Here is a 20,064-nt window from a genome sequence, read left to right on the forward strand (position 1 = left end):
TTAGGTGTTACTTCAAGGGTGAGCTATGGTATTAGGTGTTGCTTCAAGGGTGAGCTATAGTATTAGGTGTTACTTCAAGGGTGAGCTATAGTATTAGGTGTTACTTCAAGGGTGAGCTATGGTATTAGGTTTTACTTCAAGGGTGAGCTATAGTATTAGGTGTTACTTCAAGGGTGAGCTATAGTATTAGGTTTTACTTCAAGGGTGAGCTATGGTATTAGGTGTTACTTCAAGGGTGAGCTATGGTATTAGGTGTTACTTCAAGGGTGAGCTATGGTATTAGGTGTTACTTCAAGGGTGAGCTATACTACTAGGTATTAGGTGTTACTTCAAGGGTGAGCTATAGTATTAGGTGTTACTTCAAGGGTGAGCTATAGTACAGTATTAGGTTTTACTTCAAGGGTGAGCTATGGTATTAGGTGTTACTTCAAGGGTGAGCTATGGTATTAGGTGTTACTTCAAGGGTGAGCTATAGTACAGTATTAGGTTTTACTTCAAGGGTGAGCTATGGTATTAGGTGTTACTTTTCAAGTGTGTTGTGTTGCAGGTAATAAGTGTAATGTGTTCAGCGCTCAGGTGTCTGTTCATTGGAGAGGACAAGCTGGACCTTCAACTCACCTGTACGACAAGTGCTACTCGAGCTGGCACGTCAACAACTCTCTCACACACCACATCGTGAGCGTCTCCTCCTCGGCCGAGTTTGGTATACAACGTCTTGCAAAATACGCCGTCAGTGGTTTCTTCTGCAACGCCACCAACTACTTTTGCTTCACCTCCGGACATGATTTTAATTCCTGGTGGAGGGCCGACCTGGGCCAGCCACTTCGAGTGTCCTCCATCTTGGTTCAGACGAGGCGGGATAACTTCACTGAGTCACTGTTCCTCGGCGTCACTGTCTATCTGGGTAACTCAAGTAACTATGTGGATAACCCAGTATTCGACGTCTTCCCAGGGTCAGCTCCGCCCTGGGGGATGTTGGTGACCTTCAAGCCCTCCCAGCCTGTGACGGGTCGCTACCTCCTCTTACACGCCCCCAACTGCCAATTCTTGACCATCTGTGACGTGCAGTTACTAGGATAAGATAGTGAAGCTCCTGGAGGTTATAACTTATAGTCTAACCTAAGATACCTAACCTAACCTAACCTGACCTATCCCAACCTGCCCTAACCTAACCTGACCTATCCCAACCTGCCCTAACCTAACCTGACCTATACCAACCTGCCCTAACCTAACCTGACCTATACCAACCTGCCCTAACCTAACCTGACCTATCCTAACCTGCCCTAACCTAACCTATCCTAACCTGCCCTAACCTAACCTGACTTAACCTAACCAATTTTACTGGCCTTGATGTATGGGTAAGCGTATTAATGTACAGTACACCTAAACCTTATCGTTATCACATTCCTCTATCTCTCTTTAGGTGTCAGTGTTCTCAGATAAAAAATAAATCTTCACAGGTGTTAGATTGCCAGATGTTGTGTGGTTATAATCTGTGGTCAGGTCAGGTCAGGTCAAGAGGTCACAGGGGAATTCCACAGGTGAATTTTTTCTCGTTTAAATAAATGTCTTACTAGTTACCATTCTGTTCCCTGCACTGTGTATGTACATCTTTCTCACTGTGTATGTACATCTTTCTCACTGTGTATGTACAGTATTTATATAACTACACTGTGTATACCTGCAGTAACTATGTATATCGTTTATATACCTGTACTATATACATTGTCTACCTGCTCTCTCTATATATATTCTGAATCAATGTGAACTTATATGACGATTTTACTGAATCTATCTAAATTATATAAACATGTATAATAAGACAAATGAGATATATTAATAATATAAATAAAGCAATATGTCTTATGAACATGGGGTTCTCCCGTCCAACTGGAAAAATGCCACTATTATCCCCATCCCTAAGCCGGGAGATCCTGGGAAATATCGACCCATTAGTCTTACCTCCTGTGTTTGCAAGATGATGGAGAGGATACTCCATCGTCGCCTTCTTCACACCATAGGCGGCTTCCACAACTCCCTCAATGGTTTCATTCAACATCGCAGCACAGCACACTCCATTGCTTCCTTTTATTGCAATCAGACTGCCCGCGTCTCCGTCTTCCTTGATATCAAGGGAGCCTTTGATACGGCTCAGCCTGCCCTCATTTTAGCTGAACTTGCACGGTTAGGGGTTAAAGGGAGACTTCTACAATGGATCGCCTCTTACCTCACTGGACGTCAGGCCCGGGTTCGCGTTGAAGGCTCTATGTCTCCTGTTCAAGAAATGAACCTCGGCACCCCTCAAGGTGGAGTCCTGAGTCCCACCTTGTTTAACACTCTCATGCACTCCATTGCATCACTCCCGTGGCCGACAGAAGTTGTCCACTCAGGATATGCCGACGATGTCCTCCTCCAAGCCCCTGACTACCTCAGCATGCAGGAAGCCCTTGATCTGGTCTCCAGAGAGTGTGATTCACTTGGTTTCCTTCTTTCAACTGCGAAAACAAAAGCCATGTGGCACGGTCGTGTTGTACCTCCACCCCTTTTCTTATCAGGAACGCCCTTGGACTGGGTTAATGAGACAAAATACCTGGGTGTGTATGTAACTCGCACACGTTGTCAGATCCCTGAAGTCCGCTATCTTCGAGACATATGTTTTCGGCGTCTCGCTCCCCTCTCTACCATGTGCAGGGGTTCCCTTGGTGCCAGCATCCCTGTACTTCTCACCATGTACAAGTCTTTTGTCCGTTCCTGTGTCGACTACGCCGCCCCTGCCCTCGTCAACATTAGTCGGACTGCTGTCAACCGTCTCGAAGTTATCCAGAGGAAAGCTGCTCGTATCATCCTTGGGGCTCCTCAGTGGACACGCTCTACTTCTCTATATAACGAACTTGGTCTTTCCCCCTTACAGGATCGTGTCCAGGAGTTTTACCTAAAAACTGCCGTTTCCATTCTACGGGATCCTAGGGGCAACTATGTCCAAACCAACTTGACTACTGCTGTTCGAGACCGACCTCCATCTAGAAGACAGTGGCGAGGGTCACTCATCCGAGCCCTTCAGGAACACGACCTCCTGCCTGATATTGTTGTCACCCCTGCTGTTGGTTCGTCTCCTTCTCCCTGGCTGGATTTTCAACCTGAAGTGATTGCCCTCGGTGGACCGCTCCCGAAATCCCAGGTGAACCCTGTTATTCTCTGCAAATACCACCTCTCCAGGATCGCTCACTGGTCCCCAGGTAGGGTCGTCCTCTACACTGATGGTTCTGTTGACCCCGCTACAGGTAGGGCCGGGGCTGGTGTCTACATCTCCCGTCCTCATGCCCCTGAGCCTATCAAACTGTCTCTCAGAGTTTCTGACGGGGCATCCTCCACTCAGGCTGAACTAATAGCCCTCCTTGCTGCCCTTCTCGCTGAGGAAGAAGCAGATGGTTTCTGCCCCTTGCTTGTCTGCTGCGATTCCAGGTCTGCTCTCGACGGGATCGCATTTGGATCTGGGGAAAATAAGGACCTCATCCTCCGAATACGAGGGTTAACATCCACACTTCAGGATGCAGGCCGTCCTGTGACATTCCTATGGATACCTAGTCATGTCGGTATCTTGGGGAATGAGGCAGCAGATGACCTTGCCAAGACTGGCTGCAACAAGGCCACACCTGACTACGTTGTTCCTCGAACACTCTTACAGATTAGGACCCAAATCCGCCGCAAACAGAGAGAAGCTCGGGAAGCAGCCATCCCCCTGGACTCCCCGCCCACATGGTACGATGTCCTCCGTAAACTTCCTGACCTCTCGTACGTCTACGGGAAAGGGTCGCGGAAGGGGGACGTGATTGCTGCCCGTATCATCATTGGGTATGACTTTGCTTGGGAGATTGGTATCCCCACATCCCCTGAGCAACGCTCTTGTGCGTTATGCAGAAGACCCGACAGCCGCACCCTTATTCACTACCTCCTAAGATGTCCCCACACACAACGCTTCCGTGACGCCTGCTGGACCACCACTCCACGACCCCCTGACGGAGACACGATGATCCTCCCAATACTGGCCAGATATTTTGTAAATAATATTGATTATGTGTTAAAGGAACATCCTTCCTTCCTTAGGCTTTAGTAAGCCCCTTTATAATATTTATACTGTATATACTTTTCACACTTGCCAGATGATTCTGGTGTCATTGTACAGGGGTACCTAGTGACAGCACTAGGATCCCGCTTCCTCTATCAAGGAATAAACAATTGAAATTGAAATTGAATTGAATAAATAAAGATAATAATGATGGTGATTATATTATATATTATATGAAAATGATTCATGAAGCATAAGGGTGATTTTGCCATAGAGATTACGTGAGGATTTAACTTTATGAGAAAATTTCTGGTGGTTGATGGCAACTTTGTTTAGGAGGATATTTTAAAGTTTAAAACCAAATAAAATAAACAAGAACGCCAGTCACCCCTGAGACACCGGGGCGTAAGGTTAACACGTCCTAGTTCTGTGTTTAATTGGTAAGTTATGTGTATTTCTCCCATTTGTTCATGCCAGTGTGTGTGTGTGTGATTATAGTTCCTGATATACAGTATATCTACATTATAAGAAGTAATATTTATAAGAAAGCCGTGGATCTAGACAATTGACCATCCACTCTACCTATGACGCCACACACTACCTACGGAAAATAGACGAATTAAAAACGCCAAAGAAATACCCAACCTTGATAATTAAATAAAACGATAATAAACCACAAACGCAGGAGAGACTTGTTAAGAAATTAAGAAATTATCATGAGTATAAAATAGATTGATAAAATATTCAATGACAGAGAACGTGACTTGGTGATGGTGGTGGTTTTAATGTAAAGTTGAGAGTCATTTAGATGGTCATGTTCCACGGTGGCTGGGATTGGGGTGGGTAAAATTATCCTGAATATTAAAGTTCTAAAGTGTACTATGTGACTGACGTGAAGATTGGACACCCTAGTTTATTCCCTGTGACGATAAAAACGTCCTAGTATGGTTAGGTTAGGTTAGCCATTCTCCTCGCTAGATGGTAGTGTTCTCACGCTTGTTGGAAATTATATTATTCTTACTAATTGCGTTAATTAATTCTTACACATGTTTTATTTCCTTCATACATGTTTATTGTAATATGTGAGCTAATATATTATTCAAGTTTGTTTTTATTACTTTTATTGTTTGTTCCGAGTTATGTTGATGTTTACGTCTATAGAGTGTGGTAGTGTAGTCATGTCCAGCCAGGGGAGAGGAGGTGCGCACTACTTTGTTCTGGTCCACCCGTGCATTATCGCCTTCATCGGTTCAGGCCTCGTCATGATGGCGGTGAGTCAAGACACCTGTAGTTAGCTAGTTGTACAGTCACTCACAGAGGTCCGGTCGCCTCCCCTGTTGTTACACGAGCTCCGAGATTCAGATTCGTGAACCTGAAGTAGTAAACACTATTGTATTTTTCTGTCCATAAATGCTTCGGATTCACGAGTCTCTAATCTCGAGGTTCGTGGTTCAGGAGGAGAGGCGACACAGGACTTTTGTGAGCGACTGAACCTCACTTACATACCTGACGTTATATTTGGCAACTGAAGACAATTTAACACAGTCTACCTGAAAACAGTCTGCCGCACCATATCCTCGTGTACCGAAGGCCTAATATTCAATGTCTTGTATAAATAAGTGTTAATTGTTGTGTGTATTGTACCTTCAGCTGACGTGGAAGTGTCCAGAAGTCTTTAAGAATGAGCACCTCGGGTTACTGGGTCAGTTTCTTCACTGGCTGGGTACTGAGCACAACACCTTCATGATGCTCGTGTAAGTTCCTTCTTAAGTAAATTTGTTCTTATACAAATTGTACTTATAATTTGTGCCTTTAAATGTATTGAATGACTAACTCCTTCACCATTTGTGTTTTGTTTTTACATTCTCATATTTTTTTTACAGATTTACACCAGTTATGACAATCCACGTGATGGAGGCAGTGGTGGCAGTGTACCTGTGTGGGACACTGGGCCTCACTCCCCCCACCACTGTTCTCTGGGTCGCTCAGATCTTAGTGGTCGGCATATTATCACTAAGGTTTCTCATCTGGCCTTTACGAGACGTACAAAATGATGCCAAAACAACAAAACGTGAATAGATGGTAAGGTAGAGGACATTACTCAGTCGAGTGTTCATACTTGCCCGCCCCAGCTTGTATGACGATTTAAATGAATAAATATCTATCTATATAACAGTCTATCTATAAATCTATCGATCAAACGACAACACTGAACCAGGTAATTGTACCTTAAAGCACAGAGTGACACCAGCAAACTGTCGAGGAAGTTTAAATAAAAATATAAAATCAAATAAAGTAGCAACACTGGACGAGCTGGACACCGAGTGAGGTAAGGATACAAATATTACATCTACAAGTTGTGGCCATAAATTAGGTCAAACCAGCAGTAAAGAGGTTGTTTAGTGTAGATTATAAAACATAAAGTATCACATAAATTATCATTGTTACTCATACAACCCAACAAAAAGTGTCCCTTGAGGGATAATCGGGGTTTGGACATCATTCTTGCAGCCACTCAAATCATCACCGTCCACAAGTCATAGTCGACATTCTACAAGTCATCGTCCTCAAGTCATCGTGCACAGGTCATCACTTAACAAAGGCTAAAACTGTCATTTAAACGCTAAATAATATTTCTAAATAACCCTTATTAATATTTGACCCAAGTTTTATGTACTGTAAATAACCTACAATGGCAAATTCAAATTAAAGAAAAATGTTTTAGTTATCACTCCATATGTTACAATTTTCTTTCAATTTTAACCCTAACTTAATTAAAATTAGTATCAGCGTGTTTTATTTAAATCTGACCTTCATTTCTGGTGCAAATTAGCGTTTTGGGGGCAAAACATAATTTTTTTATTTATAACAGAAACTGCTAATTTACAACAAAAAATCTAACATTTTTTTGGAGCTAACCTACTCCTGTGGTGGACGGTACACTTATGGCTATAGACAACAGAATTTCCGTCTTTTCTTAGAAGTAAATAATTTCCACACGTAGGACACAGTCTTGATGTTGGTAGGACACCGTCATCTTGAAATATTTGGATTGCTTCACTGTTGTTCTCATAAACTCGCTGAATACCAGGTAAATTAGGGAAAGAACACTTTTCGCGTGTCATCACCAGCCTTAAAAATTCGAAGTTCACGGTGGACGGCTGCTTCACAGTGTGCCACATTTTTAAATAGGAATCATCGTACTGGAACTTCAAATTTATCGTTTTTCAGTAGAATTATGGTGTGTTATTAAATAATTTTTTTAGTTATTGCACTCCCAAGCATCATCATTACGTGTACCTAGGGTTATTTATTGAAAACTTCCCATTATAATTTTCTTCATGTAATGAGGGATCCTCCTCTCACACATTGCACTATTTGAACACAGACATAAGATTCTCTGATCACTGTACCTGTCGTGGGTGTATGTCACGTGAGGATACGAGGTGTATTAAGTTCATACCGACGCATACAAGATATTTCCTTTCAAGTATAGTTTCTGGGTCACTTCCAACACCTCACATAGTTCTGATACATTTATCCTTTTTCCAGACCATTGTTCTCATGTATTTTCATATGATATCTGTGGAAGTTATGTTCGCTACACGCTCACAGACGTAAATAGTATGACCTTCAAACCCTGATCCACACTTAGTCCTACAGTACACTAGTCCGGCTCAACTGGACTTTAACATTCATCTTATGGATACCCTGAGTTCTCCTTAATGCTATGAATACATACAATTAATATGATATAACTGTACCTGGGTACAATACAACACATGGTCTAGTAACATTGAGTAGGTGAGTTATCCTTTATCAATGTTTCCCGTTTTCTGAGGTTCTACAAGCGCGGTGGATTTGAATGTTATATAGCGTAATATGAATTAAATGGGGTTTTTAGGAATGACAATGATGTGCACAGTACATAATCAGGTATATATTTACCAATTTTATTTTGCAGAGTCAAAACTAGGGCATGCAATGAAAATCATATAAGATTGCACTGTAATTAAAGAAACAAAATTTATTTACAGGAAAAAAGAATACAGTAAATGCCATTCTATAAGAGTAAGCAGTAACTTACATAAAACTCAAATCATTCTTAAATGTGCCAACTCTTTAAGATTAATAACTCAGTAAGACCACACTAAAACATATATTTTCAGTGATCACCATTAGCCCTCTACTTCAAGAACCTCATCTGTCAAGTTGTGAAAAAATTGTGCGTGATTAGATATACCTGCAAGCATATCTTAAAAAAATATCTTCAGAGGGCAAAAATTTGACTCATGACCCTGAACGTTTGAGGCACTCAGATGAGAAAAGAGCTCCATTTACAGTTTAAGTTTTTAAACTATTTCTTTCTTTGGTTTTGAAGAGAATAATTTTGCTGAATACTCTTTCACATTCAACCCAAAATTATCGTACAAACCGTACGATAATAGAAAATGTTATCGTACATCGTGACGAAGATGAATTTATCTTTTACTTTTTTTTACTTTTATCCTCTTCGCCACTGATCGGCTTGTTAGCCGCTTGGGCGATCGGTCACGTCTCTTTTCATTTATATTCTTCACCAAAAGATCGGCTCGCTAGCCGCCCGGGCGATCGGTCACGTCTCTGTCACGCACTGTTGGCAAATACTGGGCATGCACCGGCTCCTGAATGTACCTGAACCCGCTCCAGTGTTGGTCAAGTCTTCTCTTGAAAGAGCTCACACTCGGTGCCGTCACAACACTCTCTGGTAGATTGTTCCAAGAGTTTACAACCCTCACTCCGAAAAAGTTTGCCCTCACGGTTTTCTGGACTTGCGGCTTCTTCAATCTTGAGCTGTGACCCCTTGTGGGGCGAGCGTCCGCCAGCTCCAAGTAAGGACACTCAACTGAGTAGTGCCCCCTGAGATGCTTATACACCTCAACTAGGTCCCCCCTTGCCCGTCTGTAGTATAAGCTAGGCAAGTTCAGGCGCTCCAATCTCTCAGGGTAGCTGAGGTGCCGAAGTGCAGGCACCAGTCTGGTGGCCCTCCTTTGAACATTTTCAACCAACTGACAATCCCTAGCATATCTCGGGGACCAGATGAGGTGACAGTACTCCAGATAGGGAAGCACTTCACTCCTGAAGATCGTCACGAGGGACGGACCGTCTAGATATCTGAACGACCTTCTTATAAGACCCAATAATTTATTTGCCTGATTTACCTTCTTCTTACAATGGCCCGAGAACTTCAGCTCATTGTCAACATACACACCTAGGTCCTTCTCACATACAGTCTCAATTAGTGCATTTTCTTCATCCCGTTGGGACATATGATACGCCTCCTTACCGTTGGTACGCCCCAGGTGCATCCTCTTACACTTCGTGACATTGAATCTCAGCAGCCATTTCTTCGACCATTCCTGGAGCCCACAGAGGTCCTTCTGCAGCTCTTCACAGTCCGCTTGGTTCTTAATTTCCCGAAATAACTTGCCATCATCGGCAAACATTTGTATGGAGGAGTGTACAACGTCAGGCATGTCATTTATGAAACAAACAAACAGCGGGCCCAATACACTGCCCTGTGGTACCCCACTTGTTACAGGTGCAGATGACGATTTCGTGCCATTAATCACCACACACTGCTTGCGGTCATGTAGAAAGTCTTCTATCCACGCTAGGACATTTCCCCGAATTCCGTACCCTTCCAGTTTGATTTTCAGCCTTTCGTGGGGTACACTGTCGAAAGCCTTGGCAAAATCTAGGTAAATATTGTCGATATTACCACCCCGTTCCAGAATATGGGTCCAAATATCCAATACCTTGAGCAATTGTGTTAAGCAAGAGCGCCCCGGCATAAAACCGTGTTGGCAATCTTTTACAAGGTTGTTTCGTAGTAGATGTTCCATCGCTGCATCTCTGATAATACTCTCAAGTACTTTACATATTATGCTGGTCAGGCTCACCGGTCTATAGTTGTTCGTGGAGTGACTATCGCCCTTCTTGAAGATAGGACTCACATAAGCCACTTTCCATTCACTGGGGACCATTTGTTCATCCAGGCATTTACAAAACAGGAGCTTCAGGGGCTCTGCAAGCTCGTTGCACAGCTCTCATACATGCAAGTAAATCACTGTAGGTGCGCGTGATCTAGTTATATGCTGATAACCACAAGGAAAGAAGAAAACACGAAGTTCCCAAGCGCTTTCGTGTAATTGAAGATGTGAATTACACGAAAGCGCTTGGGAACTTCGTGTTTTCTTCTTTCCTTGTGGTTATCATACATGTATGATAATTATCATACATGTGACAACTCTGCTGCTTCAATATGATTGGCCAGCCAATTCAAATGCTATGATACCTGAAGGTCATGTCATTTCATGTCGCGAAGAGGAGGAGACAAGTGACTGGCAACATGGCGGGTACAGAAATTTACTCCTAGAAATTTTGTGAAATGTTCCGTTAATATTGATTTGCACAAGAAATGATATGAAGTCGTATGTTTTATTTTTTTTTGTAGCTGTAATATTGAAAATTGAAATCTTGCGGACAGCCAATGGACGAATATTAACATAAAATATTATAGTTCCATAATATTTTTTTTGATAATAGAAAATAAGGGAGAAAGGGAACACGGTGTTCTTACTTTCACTTCTAGCGAGAATAAATGTCCCTCATTCATTACTGTACAGAGAGACATAAATAAAGCCAATTATGCCAAACTGAAATTACCCTAAGATCTTAATGTTACATAAAGAATATTTATCTCAATTATATATATTTTATTAGACCGGTTTATATATCTAGCAGTATTATTTATCTTTTCTGAAATACGAAAAAGAATTTAAATCACCAACATACTGTAGTTTACGTAACTATTAAATACAATTTCAACCTTTATATATCTTCAATAGTTTAATAAAACCATTAAATATATATAAAATTATATATTTAAATAAGAGAACTGTGCGTTAGATACATGAATAATGAAAAAAAAAGTTATCACCATTAAATTAGTTTCTTTAGGTTGTTTGTGGTGTTTAGGAGGACAGCTGATCACTCCTCACAACTCAGACCAAATTTCCCATTCAAGTTTTTTCTCTCCCCTTACCATGTGATAAACAATCAGGTAAGGTCCTAAAACGTATATTAAAACCACTAATTAAACCTGAATTAATTTTAAAACTAGAATAAAGTTACGTAGTTGTAGATGAGATACGAATGGTGACTTGTTGTGCTTGTATAATAATTGACCTTTTTGAGTGAATACATAATTATTTATTTGTATATTGAGGGATTAAATAAGTATATGATGTGAAAGAGTGTGTTTTGGGGGTGTTATTTAGCGAGGGAGATGAGTTATGTATAATGGGTTAGTGTTATGTTGTTTACGTGTATATTAAGGTCAAGTTCTTTCTGGGTTTGTGTTATTTGACCTGTTCTTGATATAGTTTGATTTTATTTGACCTATTTTTGACATATTTTGACCTTATTTGACCTGTTTTATATAGTTTGACCTTATTTGACCTATTTTTGACATATTTTGACCTTATTTAACCTGTTTTATATAGTTTGACCTTATTTCACCTGTTTTTTTTATAATTTGACCTTATTTGACCAGTTCTTGATATAGTTTAGCCTTATTTCACCTGTCCTGTCCCCTAAAATATTAAAATTACCCAAACTAACCTAGCCAAAGGTAATTCTAACCAACCTAACCAATTTTAATATATTTTAACCAAACCCAAATAAAACCAAATCTAACCTAATAATCTTGTGGTCATTTTTGGTTAGGTTAGGTTCTTAACAATGAAAATATAGTGTTAGTGGATTATTTATATTATTTTCTTTTATAATTTATCTCTATAATCAGTCGCTTGAATGTCATTTTTATTTGAATTTTTTTTACCCAAATTAATTTTTAGCTGTGTAATTTATTTATTTGTTGCTTGTGTTTACTTTGTTATTTTTAGTTATATTTATAATTGAATGTTACTCTGGGTAGCTTCAGATGACCGATTAAATGTCGAAAAAGTCTGAATTACTAATACAGTCGAGTAACACTTGAAATGTTGGATACTGTACAAGAATAAAGGACTATTTCTTAAGCAGTTTTAGTGGATATATATATATTTTTTTGCATAGATCATTCTGTTCATTGTCATCCTCGCTGCAATGTTCAGTTACTTGGTGATGGCAGTGTGACAAGGAAGCTAAGTCCAGAATATGTCTTCAAAAGCAATACTCAATCTGCTTAATCAGCGCACATGGCTTGATTGATTAATACACCAAGGCAGTCAGTTTGAACCTGTGGTCTATTCACCCTGGATATATCATCTGTCGTACCGTATTAAAAAAAAATCAGCAAAATATCCCTCACAGACATCTGGCAGAAGAATTACAGTCTGGTGATGGCCTCATGACTTAGCGTTCCGTCAGCTCTTCTACTGTTATATATATCGTCTGTGTTGTGTACGAACTGATTCAAGTGAAATACAAAGAAAGGAGGTGGGAGATGTTATACTGGCAGATAGTAACATTCATTCCTGTGTGTTATATGTCAGGTTTGGTAAAATGATTATAAACTTGTTGCTTAATGTTGTTGTTGTTGTAGAATATTTCCTTTTGTTTTGAAGGAAATGGCCTGCAGTGCTGATGGCTTACCCACAAGTGAGGCCCTCAGTCTCTTGCATGAGGACATCTCCATCGCTTTGGATGAATATCAGAAGACAGAAGCTGAAAAGTAAGTGTAGAAAAGATTATTAATTAATTTTGAAATACAGTATTAACCTGTGGGGCATATTGGAGTCTGTACTTTCTTGTAAATGAGGCGTATAGACTAACCAGGGCGTATGTGCGAATATCTCAACTCGGTTCAATTATTCGGGCTGTACTGCATGTTTTCTGCCCTTGGTTTCTTATGGGATTGTACCACGCTGGAGGTGTATCCACATTGCCTGACAATGATGCTATGGACTGACACAGAAAATGGGAAATTGAGCAACCCAGTGATGTGCCCTTGCTATTGTAAACACCTCATATGTTTGGTGATACTGTATTATGTTTTATATTTCAGGAACAAAGGTTTTGGACCAAAGAGTGTTCTGTATGAAGCCTTCCACCACAAGAGTAGTCTCTCTGTGTTTCATTGGACATCAGTGATAGCGTTGATCGTTGAAGGCATCGTGCTGCTGGTGGCCTTCGCTGCATGTAATGACCCCAGGTGTGTACAGTATGGGTCCATAAAATACAACAGGCATATGAAGTTACCTTTGATTCTTTCTGTGCTATATATTGACCTGAGAATGTGGACTGGTGTAATATTCTCCATACATAGGTAAAAATATATGACCTTATGATTTGGTATGAGTGTAAATACAAGCAAACATACAGTAGCAGTAAAGCAACCATTTGTTGACAGATAGGATAACTACTCTGATGTCCTTAATAATTTTTCCATTAGAGAATTTAAGATGAATTTTGTTCTGTTTAGATTTACAGATGATGTAATATGTTTATTATTATTATCAGGTACCAGCATCTTCCTGCCGAGTCCTTCTTCATTTTCTTAGCAGTAATTCTTAACGTGTACTTGGTGTGGTGGGACACTCAGCTGAGGCACAAAGAGGTCCCAAGACTCACACACAACGTCTTAAAGGATCTTAAAGGTAAAGCATTGTGACTTACGGTAACGTTTTTTATTAATATCCGAACATTGTCTGTGAATTTTAAAACTGTTCTTTATTTAGTTACCCACAAAAGTACCGTCAGTGTGTGTGTTGTTTCATACTAGGACCTTGACACTACTCTCCTGCAACTTTCTACACTTATCATTACACCACTACCCACCACTGTTCTCTCCTAACTACAGTATTTGAGGTTTCTTTGTCACTTACTCTTGCTTGTTTCCGTTGGTGTCATGCGTGCCATTTTTTTTTTTCAGAATACCACGGCAATGTGTTGTGGTCTGCCGAGAACTATCCTCACCTCCACTCCCCCTGCATCACCCTCCAGTGGACTCGTCGCGATGGTAACACAGTCAACCTCCCTTGGTCTCTCCTGGTGCGTGGGGATATTATACTCATGAAACCTGGACAGAAAGTTCCTGCTAGATGTAGGCCCATGCAGGTAAGTAGTATAATTTTTATTTATTCCTAACATTTACTGGTACTACAGTATATGCACAAGTGATGCAACCCTGGTGCCTAAGGTCCGTAATTGCCTTGGATAATGAGGAGTATCTATTGAAATATATGTGGTGAAAGTTGCTGGCTGAGAAAGCATCTCCCCTTATTCAAATTAATTCTTATGGGGGAAAATTGCCCCAATATTCACAATTTCGTTATTTTCAATGACTTTTAGGAGTGCCTCCCTTGCGATAACTGGGGTATTCCTGGTACAGTATGCACGTGACACAGTACAGCCGGGCAGTCACCCAGCTGACCCAATGCCTTAATACATATGTTCACTTCCCACACATACACACACATGCTCTTAATTTTTTTTTTTTTAGTTTTATAATTTCTTTATTTCTAAGCCACATTAGAGTATTGTAATGATTTCTTTTCTTCTCAAACAAGCACAGAGAAGCGATAAACATACTGAGATAAGGGAGAAGGATGGTTTGTTGATCCTTTATATAATGTACTTTAAACCTTTGTTATCAAACCACTATAAAACTATTTAAAATTCAGATACTGTACCATGTGGCAACAATGGTACATATTCTGTTACGAGTAATACTATTAGAAATGTCGTTTGACAATAAATTGACGATACGTATTTAGATAGCCAAGCAACTTATGAATTACACTGGTGTCAATATACATTACTGGACCCTCGATAAAGAATGATATTAGGTTCCTGAAACCTCAATTAGTTGTGAATCATTCTTTACTGAACTTCTTATGGGAAAGAGGGCTAGGGTCTGAACATCGCAAAGATTGACTTTTTTAACTATAGTACGTATGCCTATTTTCATCCACGATGGCGTCACAGCAGTAGAGTACTGCATTCACAAGAGTACTGTACTGTACATAACATAAAATATGGTAAGAAATGATTTATTGAGAATCGTGCATGTCGTATTCTCTTTACCACCGATCAACAACTAACCATCACCATCTCCCTACTGTACACCCATCTTATGATGTCAAACAACAAGCATGGAATTATTGTGATCCTAATACTACTCATAATAAAATCACTGGTACTGTACTTCCCAAGGTAAAACTACTTTGTTCAGCAGCACACCTCCATACATTATTTGTTACTTATGGCATTATAAATTTTATGATTTGACAGATAAGGATGGGTGTTTTATTCATATTTTATTTTGCGTTATTAACAAGGTTCTGAGTTATGAATAAATCAACTTATGAACAGGTCCTGAAATGTAACCCGTTCATTATTCAGGGGCCCCTGTACAGTATACAGATTCATCCAAGGCAAACACTTGGATGGATGCCAATATGCAGAAATTAAAAGCAATATAACATTTACGAGACAAAAACTTATCATATTTTCTACAAGATCTGGAGAAAAAATATAACTTAAGTGTACATCTATTATCTATACTGTAATTCAAAATTTATATTTCTTTAATATTGTATACCATCAGCTTCAACTACAAAGAAAATTATATAAAGTTAAATTTACCTGTACATGTGGTTTCTTCTCCAACACTTTCTATGAAGATATTTCATTCCATCCATCAATGGGTCCCAGCTTTCATAATGTGTGAGAAGTGAGACAGCAATAAAAGATGTCATCATGGGAATTGCACCAATATAAATTAGCAGTGAATACTTGATGCCCTTGAGCCAGATGTCCACAAACATTGTCAAGGGAATAGTTAAGCTCAAAGATAAAGTAGCCATCAATGATGAAGTAAGGAAGCATCCCCTGCAAAATAAAACACCTTCAATTCCCAAGTAATTCCAATGTAGGTCAAACAATTACAGTATTACCCCGCCTAACGCGGTTTCACTTAGCGCGTTTTCGCATATACGCGGTGCCTTGCCAGAGCTGAACTTTCACTTAACACAGATTTTTTCCACATATACGCGGTGAGTGTCCGGCTCGAGATGCTATTTTTAGATTTTGCCCACGCGCCACCCGCCTGCCTGCCTGCCTGTGCTCCTCGCCTCTCCCTCCTCCTCCCTCCGCTTGGGCAAGCCGCGCGGTAAGGTTGCGCAGTGTGTGTCTTTGTTGCGTTATCACTGACGTCATATGACGTATCGGACTGTGATTGGCCATGCATCCCTACCCCCCTCTGCTGCTAGCTGTAATTGGCTTAAAGTATTATGACGTGACCACCCCGGGGAGGGAGGGAGGAGAGACGATGCTTGACCTAGCTGCGGCAGTTTGATCCCTCAAGGCCACACCGTGTTAACGCGCATCCATTGTTCCGTAAAATGGCTTCCGCCGGACCACCACCCCCCAGAGAGAGACCTTTCCTTACCTGGACCCAGCGGCACTAAGCCAAAGAAGACACGACGTTCATTAAGCTACGAGGTGAAGTACCAAATTGTTCAAGATTTGGAGAAAGGAAGACGGCAAGTTGATCTCGCGCGCCAGCATGGCGTCAACGAATCTACGATTCGTACGATCAAGAAGGATGCAGCCAAGATCAAAGAGCACATGAAAATCACAAAGTCTGCAGGTGCTTCATCTATCAGGTATTGCCAGAACAGGGTGCTGGCAAAAGTGGAAAATTTGCTGGTGAGTTATTTGGTGCGTCAGGCGCGACGCAACATGGCGGTGGACACGCGCTCAGTGCAGGAGTACGCACGTGAGCTATACGCAGCAGTGACATGTAAACTGGGAATTGCAGAGCCCAAACCCTTCAATGCTTCCTCTGGTTGGCTGCATAGGTTTAAGAAGAGGAACAAGATCACCAACATCAACATTGGTGGTGAGGAAGCGAGTGCTGACCGTGTGGCGGCTAGAGATTTTCCTCCGTTTTTACGTGAGATTATGGAGGAAGGACAGTACAGTGACGACCAGGTGTTTAACATGGACGAATCTGGTCTTTTCTGGAAAAAGTTACCTTCCAAGACCTTCGTTGTCCAGTCTGCCAGCAAGGTAAGGGGTCGGAAGTTGCAGAAGGAACGCATCACCGTCCTGTTTACCACCAATGCCTCCGGTACCTGTAAACCAAAGTTATCGGTGATTCACACAGCCCGCAAGCCGCACGCCTACAAGAATATGGACATGAACAAGCTTAATGTCCACTGGCTAACCGCACGTAAGGCGTGGATGTCCTCTTCTCTGTCCCTCTTCTGGTTTGACAACTGTTTTGTTCCCGACGTGAAGAAATTCTGCGAGCAACAGAATGTTCCATTCAACATTTTGTTGCTCCTTGACAACGCACCTGGACACTCGCCCCTACTTATGGATCGTCACCCCAACGTAAAAGTGGTCTTCCTTCCTCCCAACACTACGTCATTAATCCAGCCCATGGACCAGGAGTTGATCTGCAATGTGAAAGCTGCGTACTCTGCAAAGAAGTTCAAGCTCCTGAACGACTCTACCAACACCAAGGATGAGTTGCGTAAGCTGGGTGACACCGACAGCGAGAGCAAAAGCGACGAGGACAAGGAACAAGAGGCGGTGACTCAAGAACTTCTCGTCAAACAATTTTGGAAGAAGTTTAACGTTAAACAAGCTGTAGACTTCTTGGTGGAGGCATGGGATCTGCTGACTATTGCTACGATTCGTCACGCATGGAGACATGTGTTGCATGGCATACCAGGTGAGAGGAGGAGTGAACCTGTGACTGGTCAGGTTCAGACTGTTGCAGTAGCAGTGGACCTTGCCAGAGAAGCTGCGCTCAATATTACAGCTGAAGGCTTCTCCGAGACCACCAACGAAGACATCCTGGAGGTGATCAAAGATCCTGAAGTGACTGCCGACGAGATGTTGGAAAAAGAACACGCCAGTGAAGAGGAGGAGGAAGGTGCGTCATTCTCCGAAGAACCTAGTTTAAGTCATAGTGATATTAAGTGTGCCATAGAGTTTGCAGAAAAAATTAAGTCCGTCCTTTCCCGCGACAATGACGATGAACGCTATGAAGTCTTCCATACCCGACTGGTGCAGGCTATGGAGCCGTACATCAAGGTGTATCACGACAACATCAACACCAGCCGTCAGCAAAGCATAACCGAGTTTTTCGCCCGCAACCCACCACAGCCAGCCCAAGCCAGTGATAGTGAAAGTGAAGTTGACTTTGAGGGATTTGTCAGGGAAGCCCTGACAACTGTAAGTGACAGTGATGTTGATTCACCTAGTAATGGTGATTCACCTGAGGGCCAGTAATCTGCCCTCTGCCTCGGAACCAGCCTCCATCCCCGTATGCCGACCCATCTCTTCTACTACGGTAAGTGTTCCACCTAACTTTTAGTTTCTCTTAGGTAACCTTCATTTTTCCTATGTTAACCTTTATCTTTCCTAACCTAACCTCTTCTATATTACTTGTTTTTTCATACCATCATAAAGTTAAGATAGAATTTTTACTACAACATAGTTATGTGTCGTCAAAAAGTGGAGTTTGGGGGTCGGGCTGGGTTCTATTGGAATTAATCCCATATGTTCTGTTGTTCACTTAACGCGGATTTCACTTAACGCGGGACCCTCTGGGTTCAATTGACCGCGTTAAGTGGGGTACAACTGTATAGAAGGTGTTAACTAAGAAGACAATTCCAAAAAAAAAGAATCTTTACTGCAAAAATTTTTTCTTGCATTATCAGCTAAGAGAGGAATGTATGATATTCTCTGAAACACTTCAATTCAGAAACAAATTCAGACTTTATTTCAAGAAATAAAGTATAAAGGTAAGCACCTATTTGGTACATCCTTTTTCTCTTCTATGATACAGTGGCTACAATCAAGAACATATACACACACACACTGTTCGTTTTTGTCACTCATCCTCTAAACCGCTAAGACACATGCATTGTGCGATATTGTTCCCTTCCACAACAATGCTCAAAGACATCCTTCTACATTTTCCCTGTCACTTTACACAATCTAGCATCCTCAAACCACAGAGTCCATTCTCAAAAAGTACTTGATGCCATACTGTCTAGTCAGGCTCAAGATGATTATAAACTAACCTAAGGTATCATATTGTTTCACACAGAGTAAGCACAGATACTTCTTTTAGCTACTGTACCTATAGTTTTTTATTTTCCTTTTTTATGATGGTTTTTCAATAATCATAATCTATGGTTTAAACATATGGGAGATTATGGCCGGAATCAACATTTCAAAGAGGTCATGGTCATCAGTGCCCAACCATAAAAATTCTGGACATATTAATCAAATTTCATAAATGAGATTGACAATATCAATACTTTGTTATAAATGGTGTAATTGATAAAGCATTACTAACCAAAGCCAAAGAAGTTCAGACAGGACAGTTCCTACTAAGCCATTAACAGACATGTAGAACAGGTGTTGCAGATTTGGCAACTAAAATGTCTCCCATCCAAAAACATCCAACAGGGGGAACCCGGGCCACAGAATGATGGTATTGAAAAAGCCCACAAATCCTGGAGAAAAAAAAATATTAATAAGAAAACAAATTAAAAAGACCAATACATTCAACCTATCTATCTACAGTACCTACACCAACTGTGCCACAAATTTTGTTTTATTTCAAGAAGTTAAAATCATTACACTTTAATAATTCACACCCGAACAACTGAAGGCAATAAATTTGTACAGAATAAAGCAAAATTATCTCTCCCTGAAAAATAAGAATCCTCTCTTTGTGTTAGTGTTGTGTTCTGACAGTTTAACGGTGTGAATTCCCATGAAGAAATAAATACAATGCCTGCCAAGTAACTGAAGTATGGCATATGAATACGATGTGACAGTTAGAAATTCAATGACAACACAATTGTATTAGCTTATGACTACCTGGTAAATGTAATAGGAGAGTGGTTAAGTTATCATTTCATATTACTGTACAGCTATATTGCTAAAGTATTACCTTCAAGAACTATAAAAACATTGAC

General features: G+C 40.9%; 3 protein-coding genes and 1 long non-coding RNA gene across 4 annotated transcripts; 3 read left to right on the forward strand and 1 right to left on the reverse strand.

Annotated features, from left to right (window-relative positions):
* Positions 1 to 547: 547 nt before the first annotated feature.
* On the forward strand, positions 548 to 1,080 carry LOC121879497 (fucolectin-5-like; the record flags this gene model as incomplete). Its single annotated transcript, XM_042386139.1, has 1 exon — positions 548 to 1,080. A coding segment is annotated over one exon (533 nt), but the record flags the coding sequence as incomplete, so codon positions are not given.
* Positions 1,081 to 4,444: 3,364 nt separating this feature from the next.
* Positions 4,445 to 6,236, forward strand: LOC121879498. Its single transcript, XM_042386140.1, has 4 exons — positions 4,445 to 4,506; positions 5,228 to 5,337; positions 5,717 to 5,820; positions 5,950 to 6,236. Exons 2-4 carry the CDS (start codon positions 5,245 to 5,247, stop codon positions 6,143 to 6,145), a joined length of 393 nt encoding a protein of 130 aa, XP_042242074.1. The 5' UTR covers positions 4,445 to 4,506; positions 5,228 to 5,244; the 3' UTR covers positions 6,146 to 6,236.
* Positions 6,237 to 11,067: 4,831 nt separating this feature from the next.
* Positions 11,068 to 14,170, forward strand: LOC121879499 (transmembrane protein 94-like; the record flags this gene model as incomplete). The annotated part of the gene is given in 5 exon segments (XM_042386141.1): positions 11,068 to 11,171; positions 12,679 to 12,785; positions 13,119 to 13,265; positions 13,574 to 13,710; positions 13,986 to 14,170. Coding segments are annotated over 4 exon segments (573 nt in total), but the record flags the coding sequence as incomplete, so codon positions are not given.
* A 370-nt stretch (positions 14,171 to 14,540) lies between these two features.
* LOC121879500 lies at positions 14,541 to 20,058 on the reverse strand. The gene is made up of 2 exons (XR_006091357.1): positions 19,437 to 20,058; positions 14,541 to 15,946 (listed from the first exon to the last, which is right to left on the reverse strand). It is a non-coding gene; the product is annotated as an uncharacterized LOC121879500 (long non-coding RNA).
* Positions 20,059 to 20,064: the final 6 nt, after the last annotated feature.

Source organism: Homarus americanus, unplaced genomic scaffold (genome assembly GCF_018991925.1).
Source record: "Homarus americanus isolate GMGI-L3 unplaced genomic scaffold, GMGI_Hamer_2.0 scaffold33374, whole genome shotgun sequence".
NCBI lineage: Eukaryota > Metazoa > Arthropoda > Malacostraca > Decapoda > Nephropidae > Homarus > Homarus americanus.

Coding starts and splice junctions, on each gene's coding strand:
- LOC121879498 (XM_042386140.1), top strand. CDS start 5,245: ATGTCCAGCCAGGGGAGAGGAGGTGCGCACTACTTTGTTCTGGTCCAC. Junction 5,338..5,716: donor CAGGCCTCGTCATGATGGCG/GTGAGTCAAGAC, acceptor TTGTACCTTCAG/CTGACGTGGAAGTGTCCAGA. Junction 5,821..5,949: donor AACACCTTCATGATGCTCGT/GTAAGTTCCTTC, acceptor TTTTTTTTACAG/ATTTACACCAGTTATGACAA.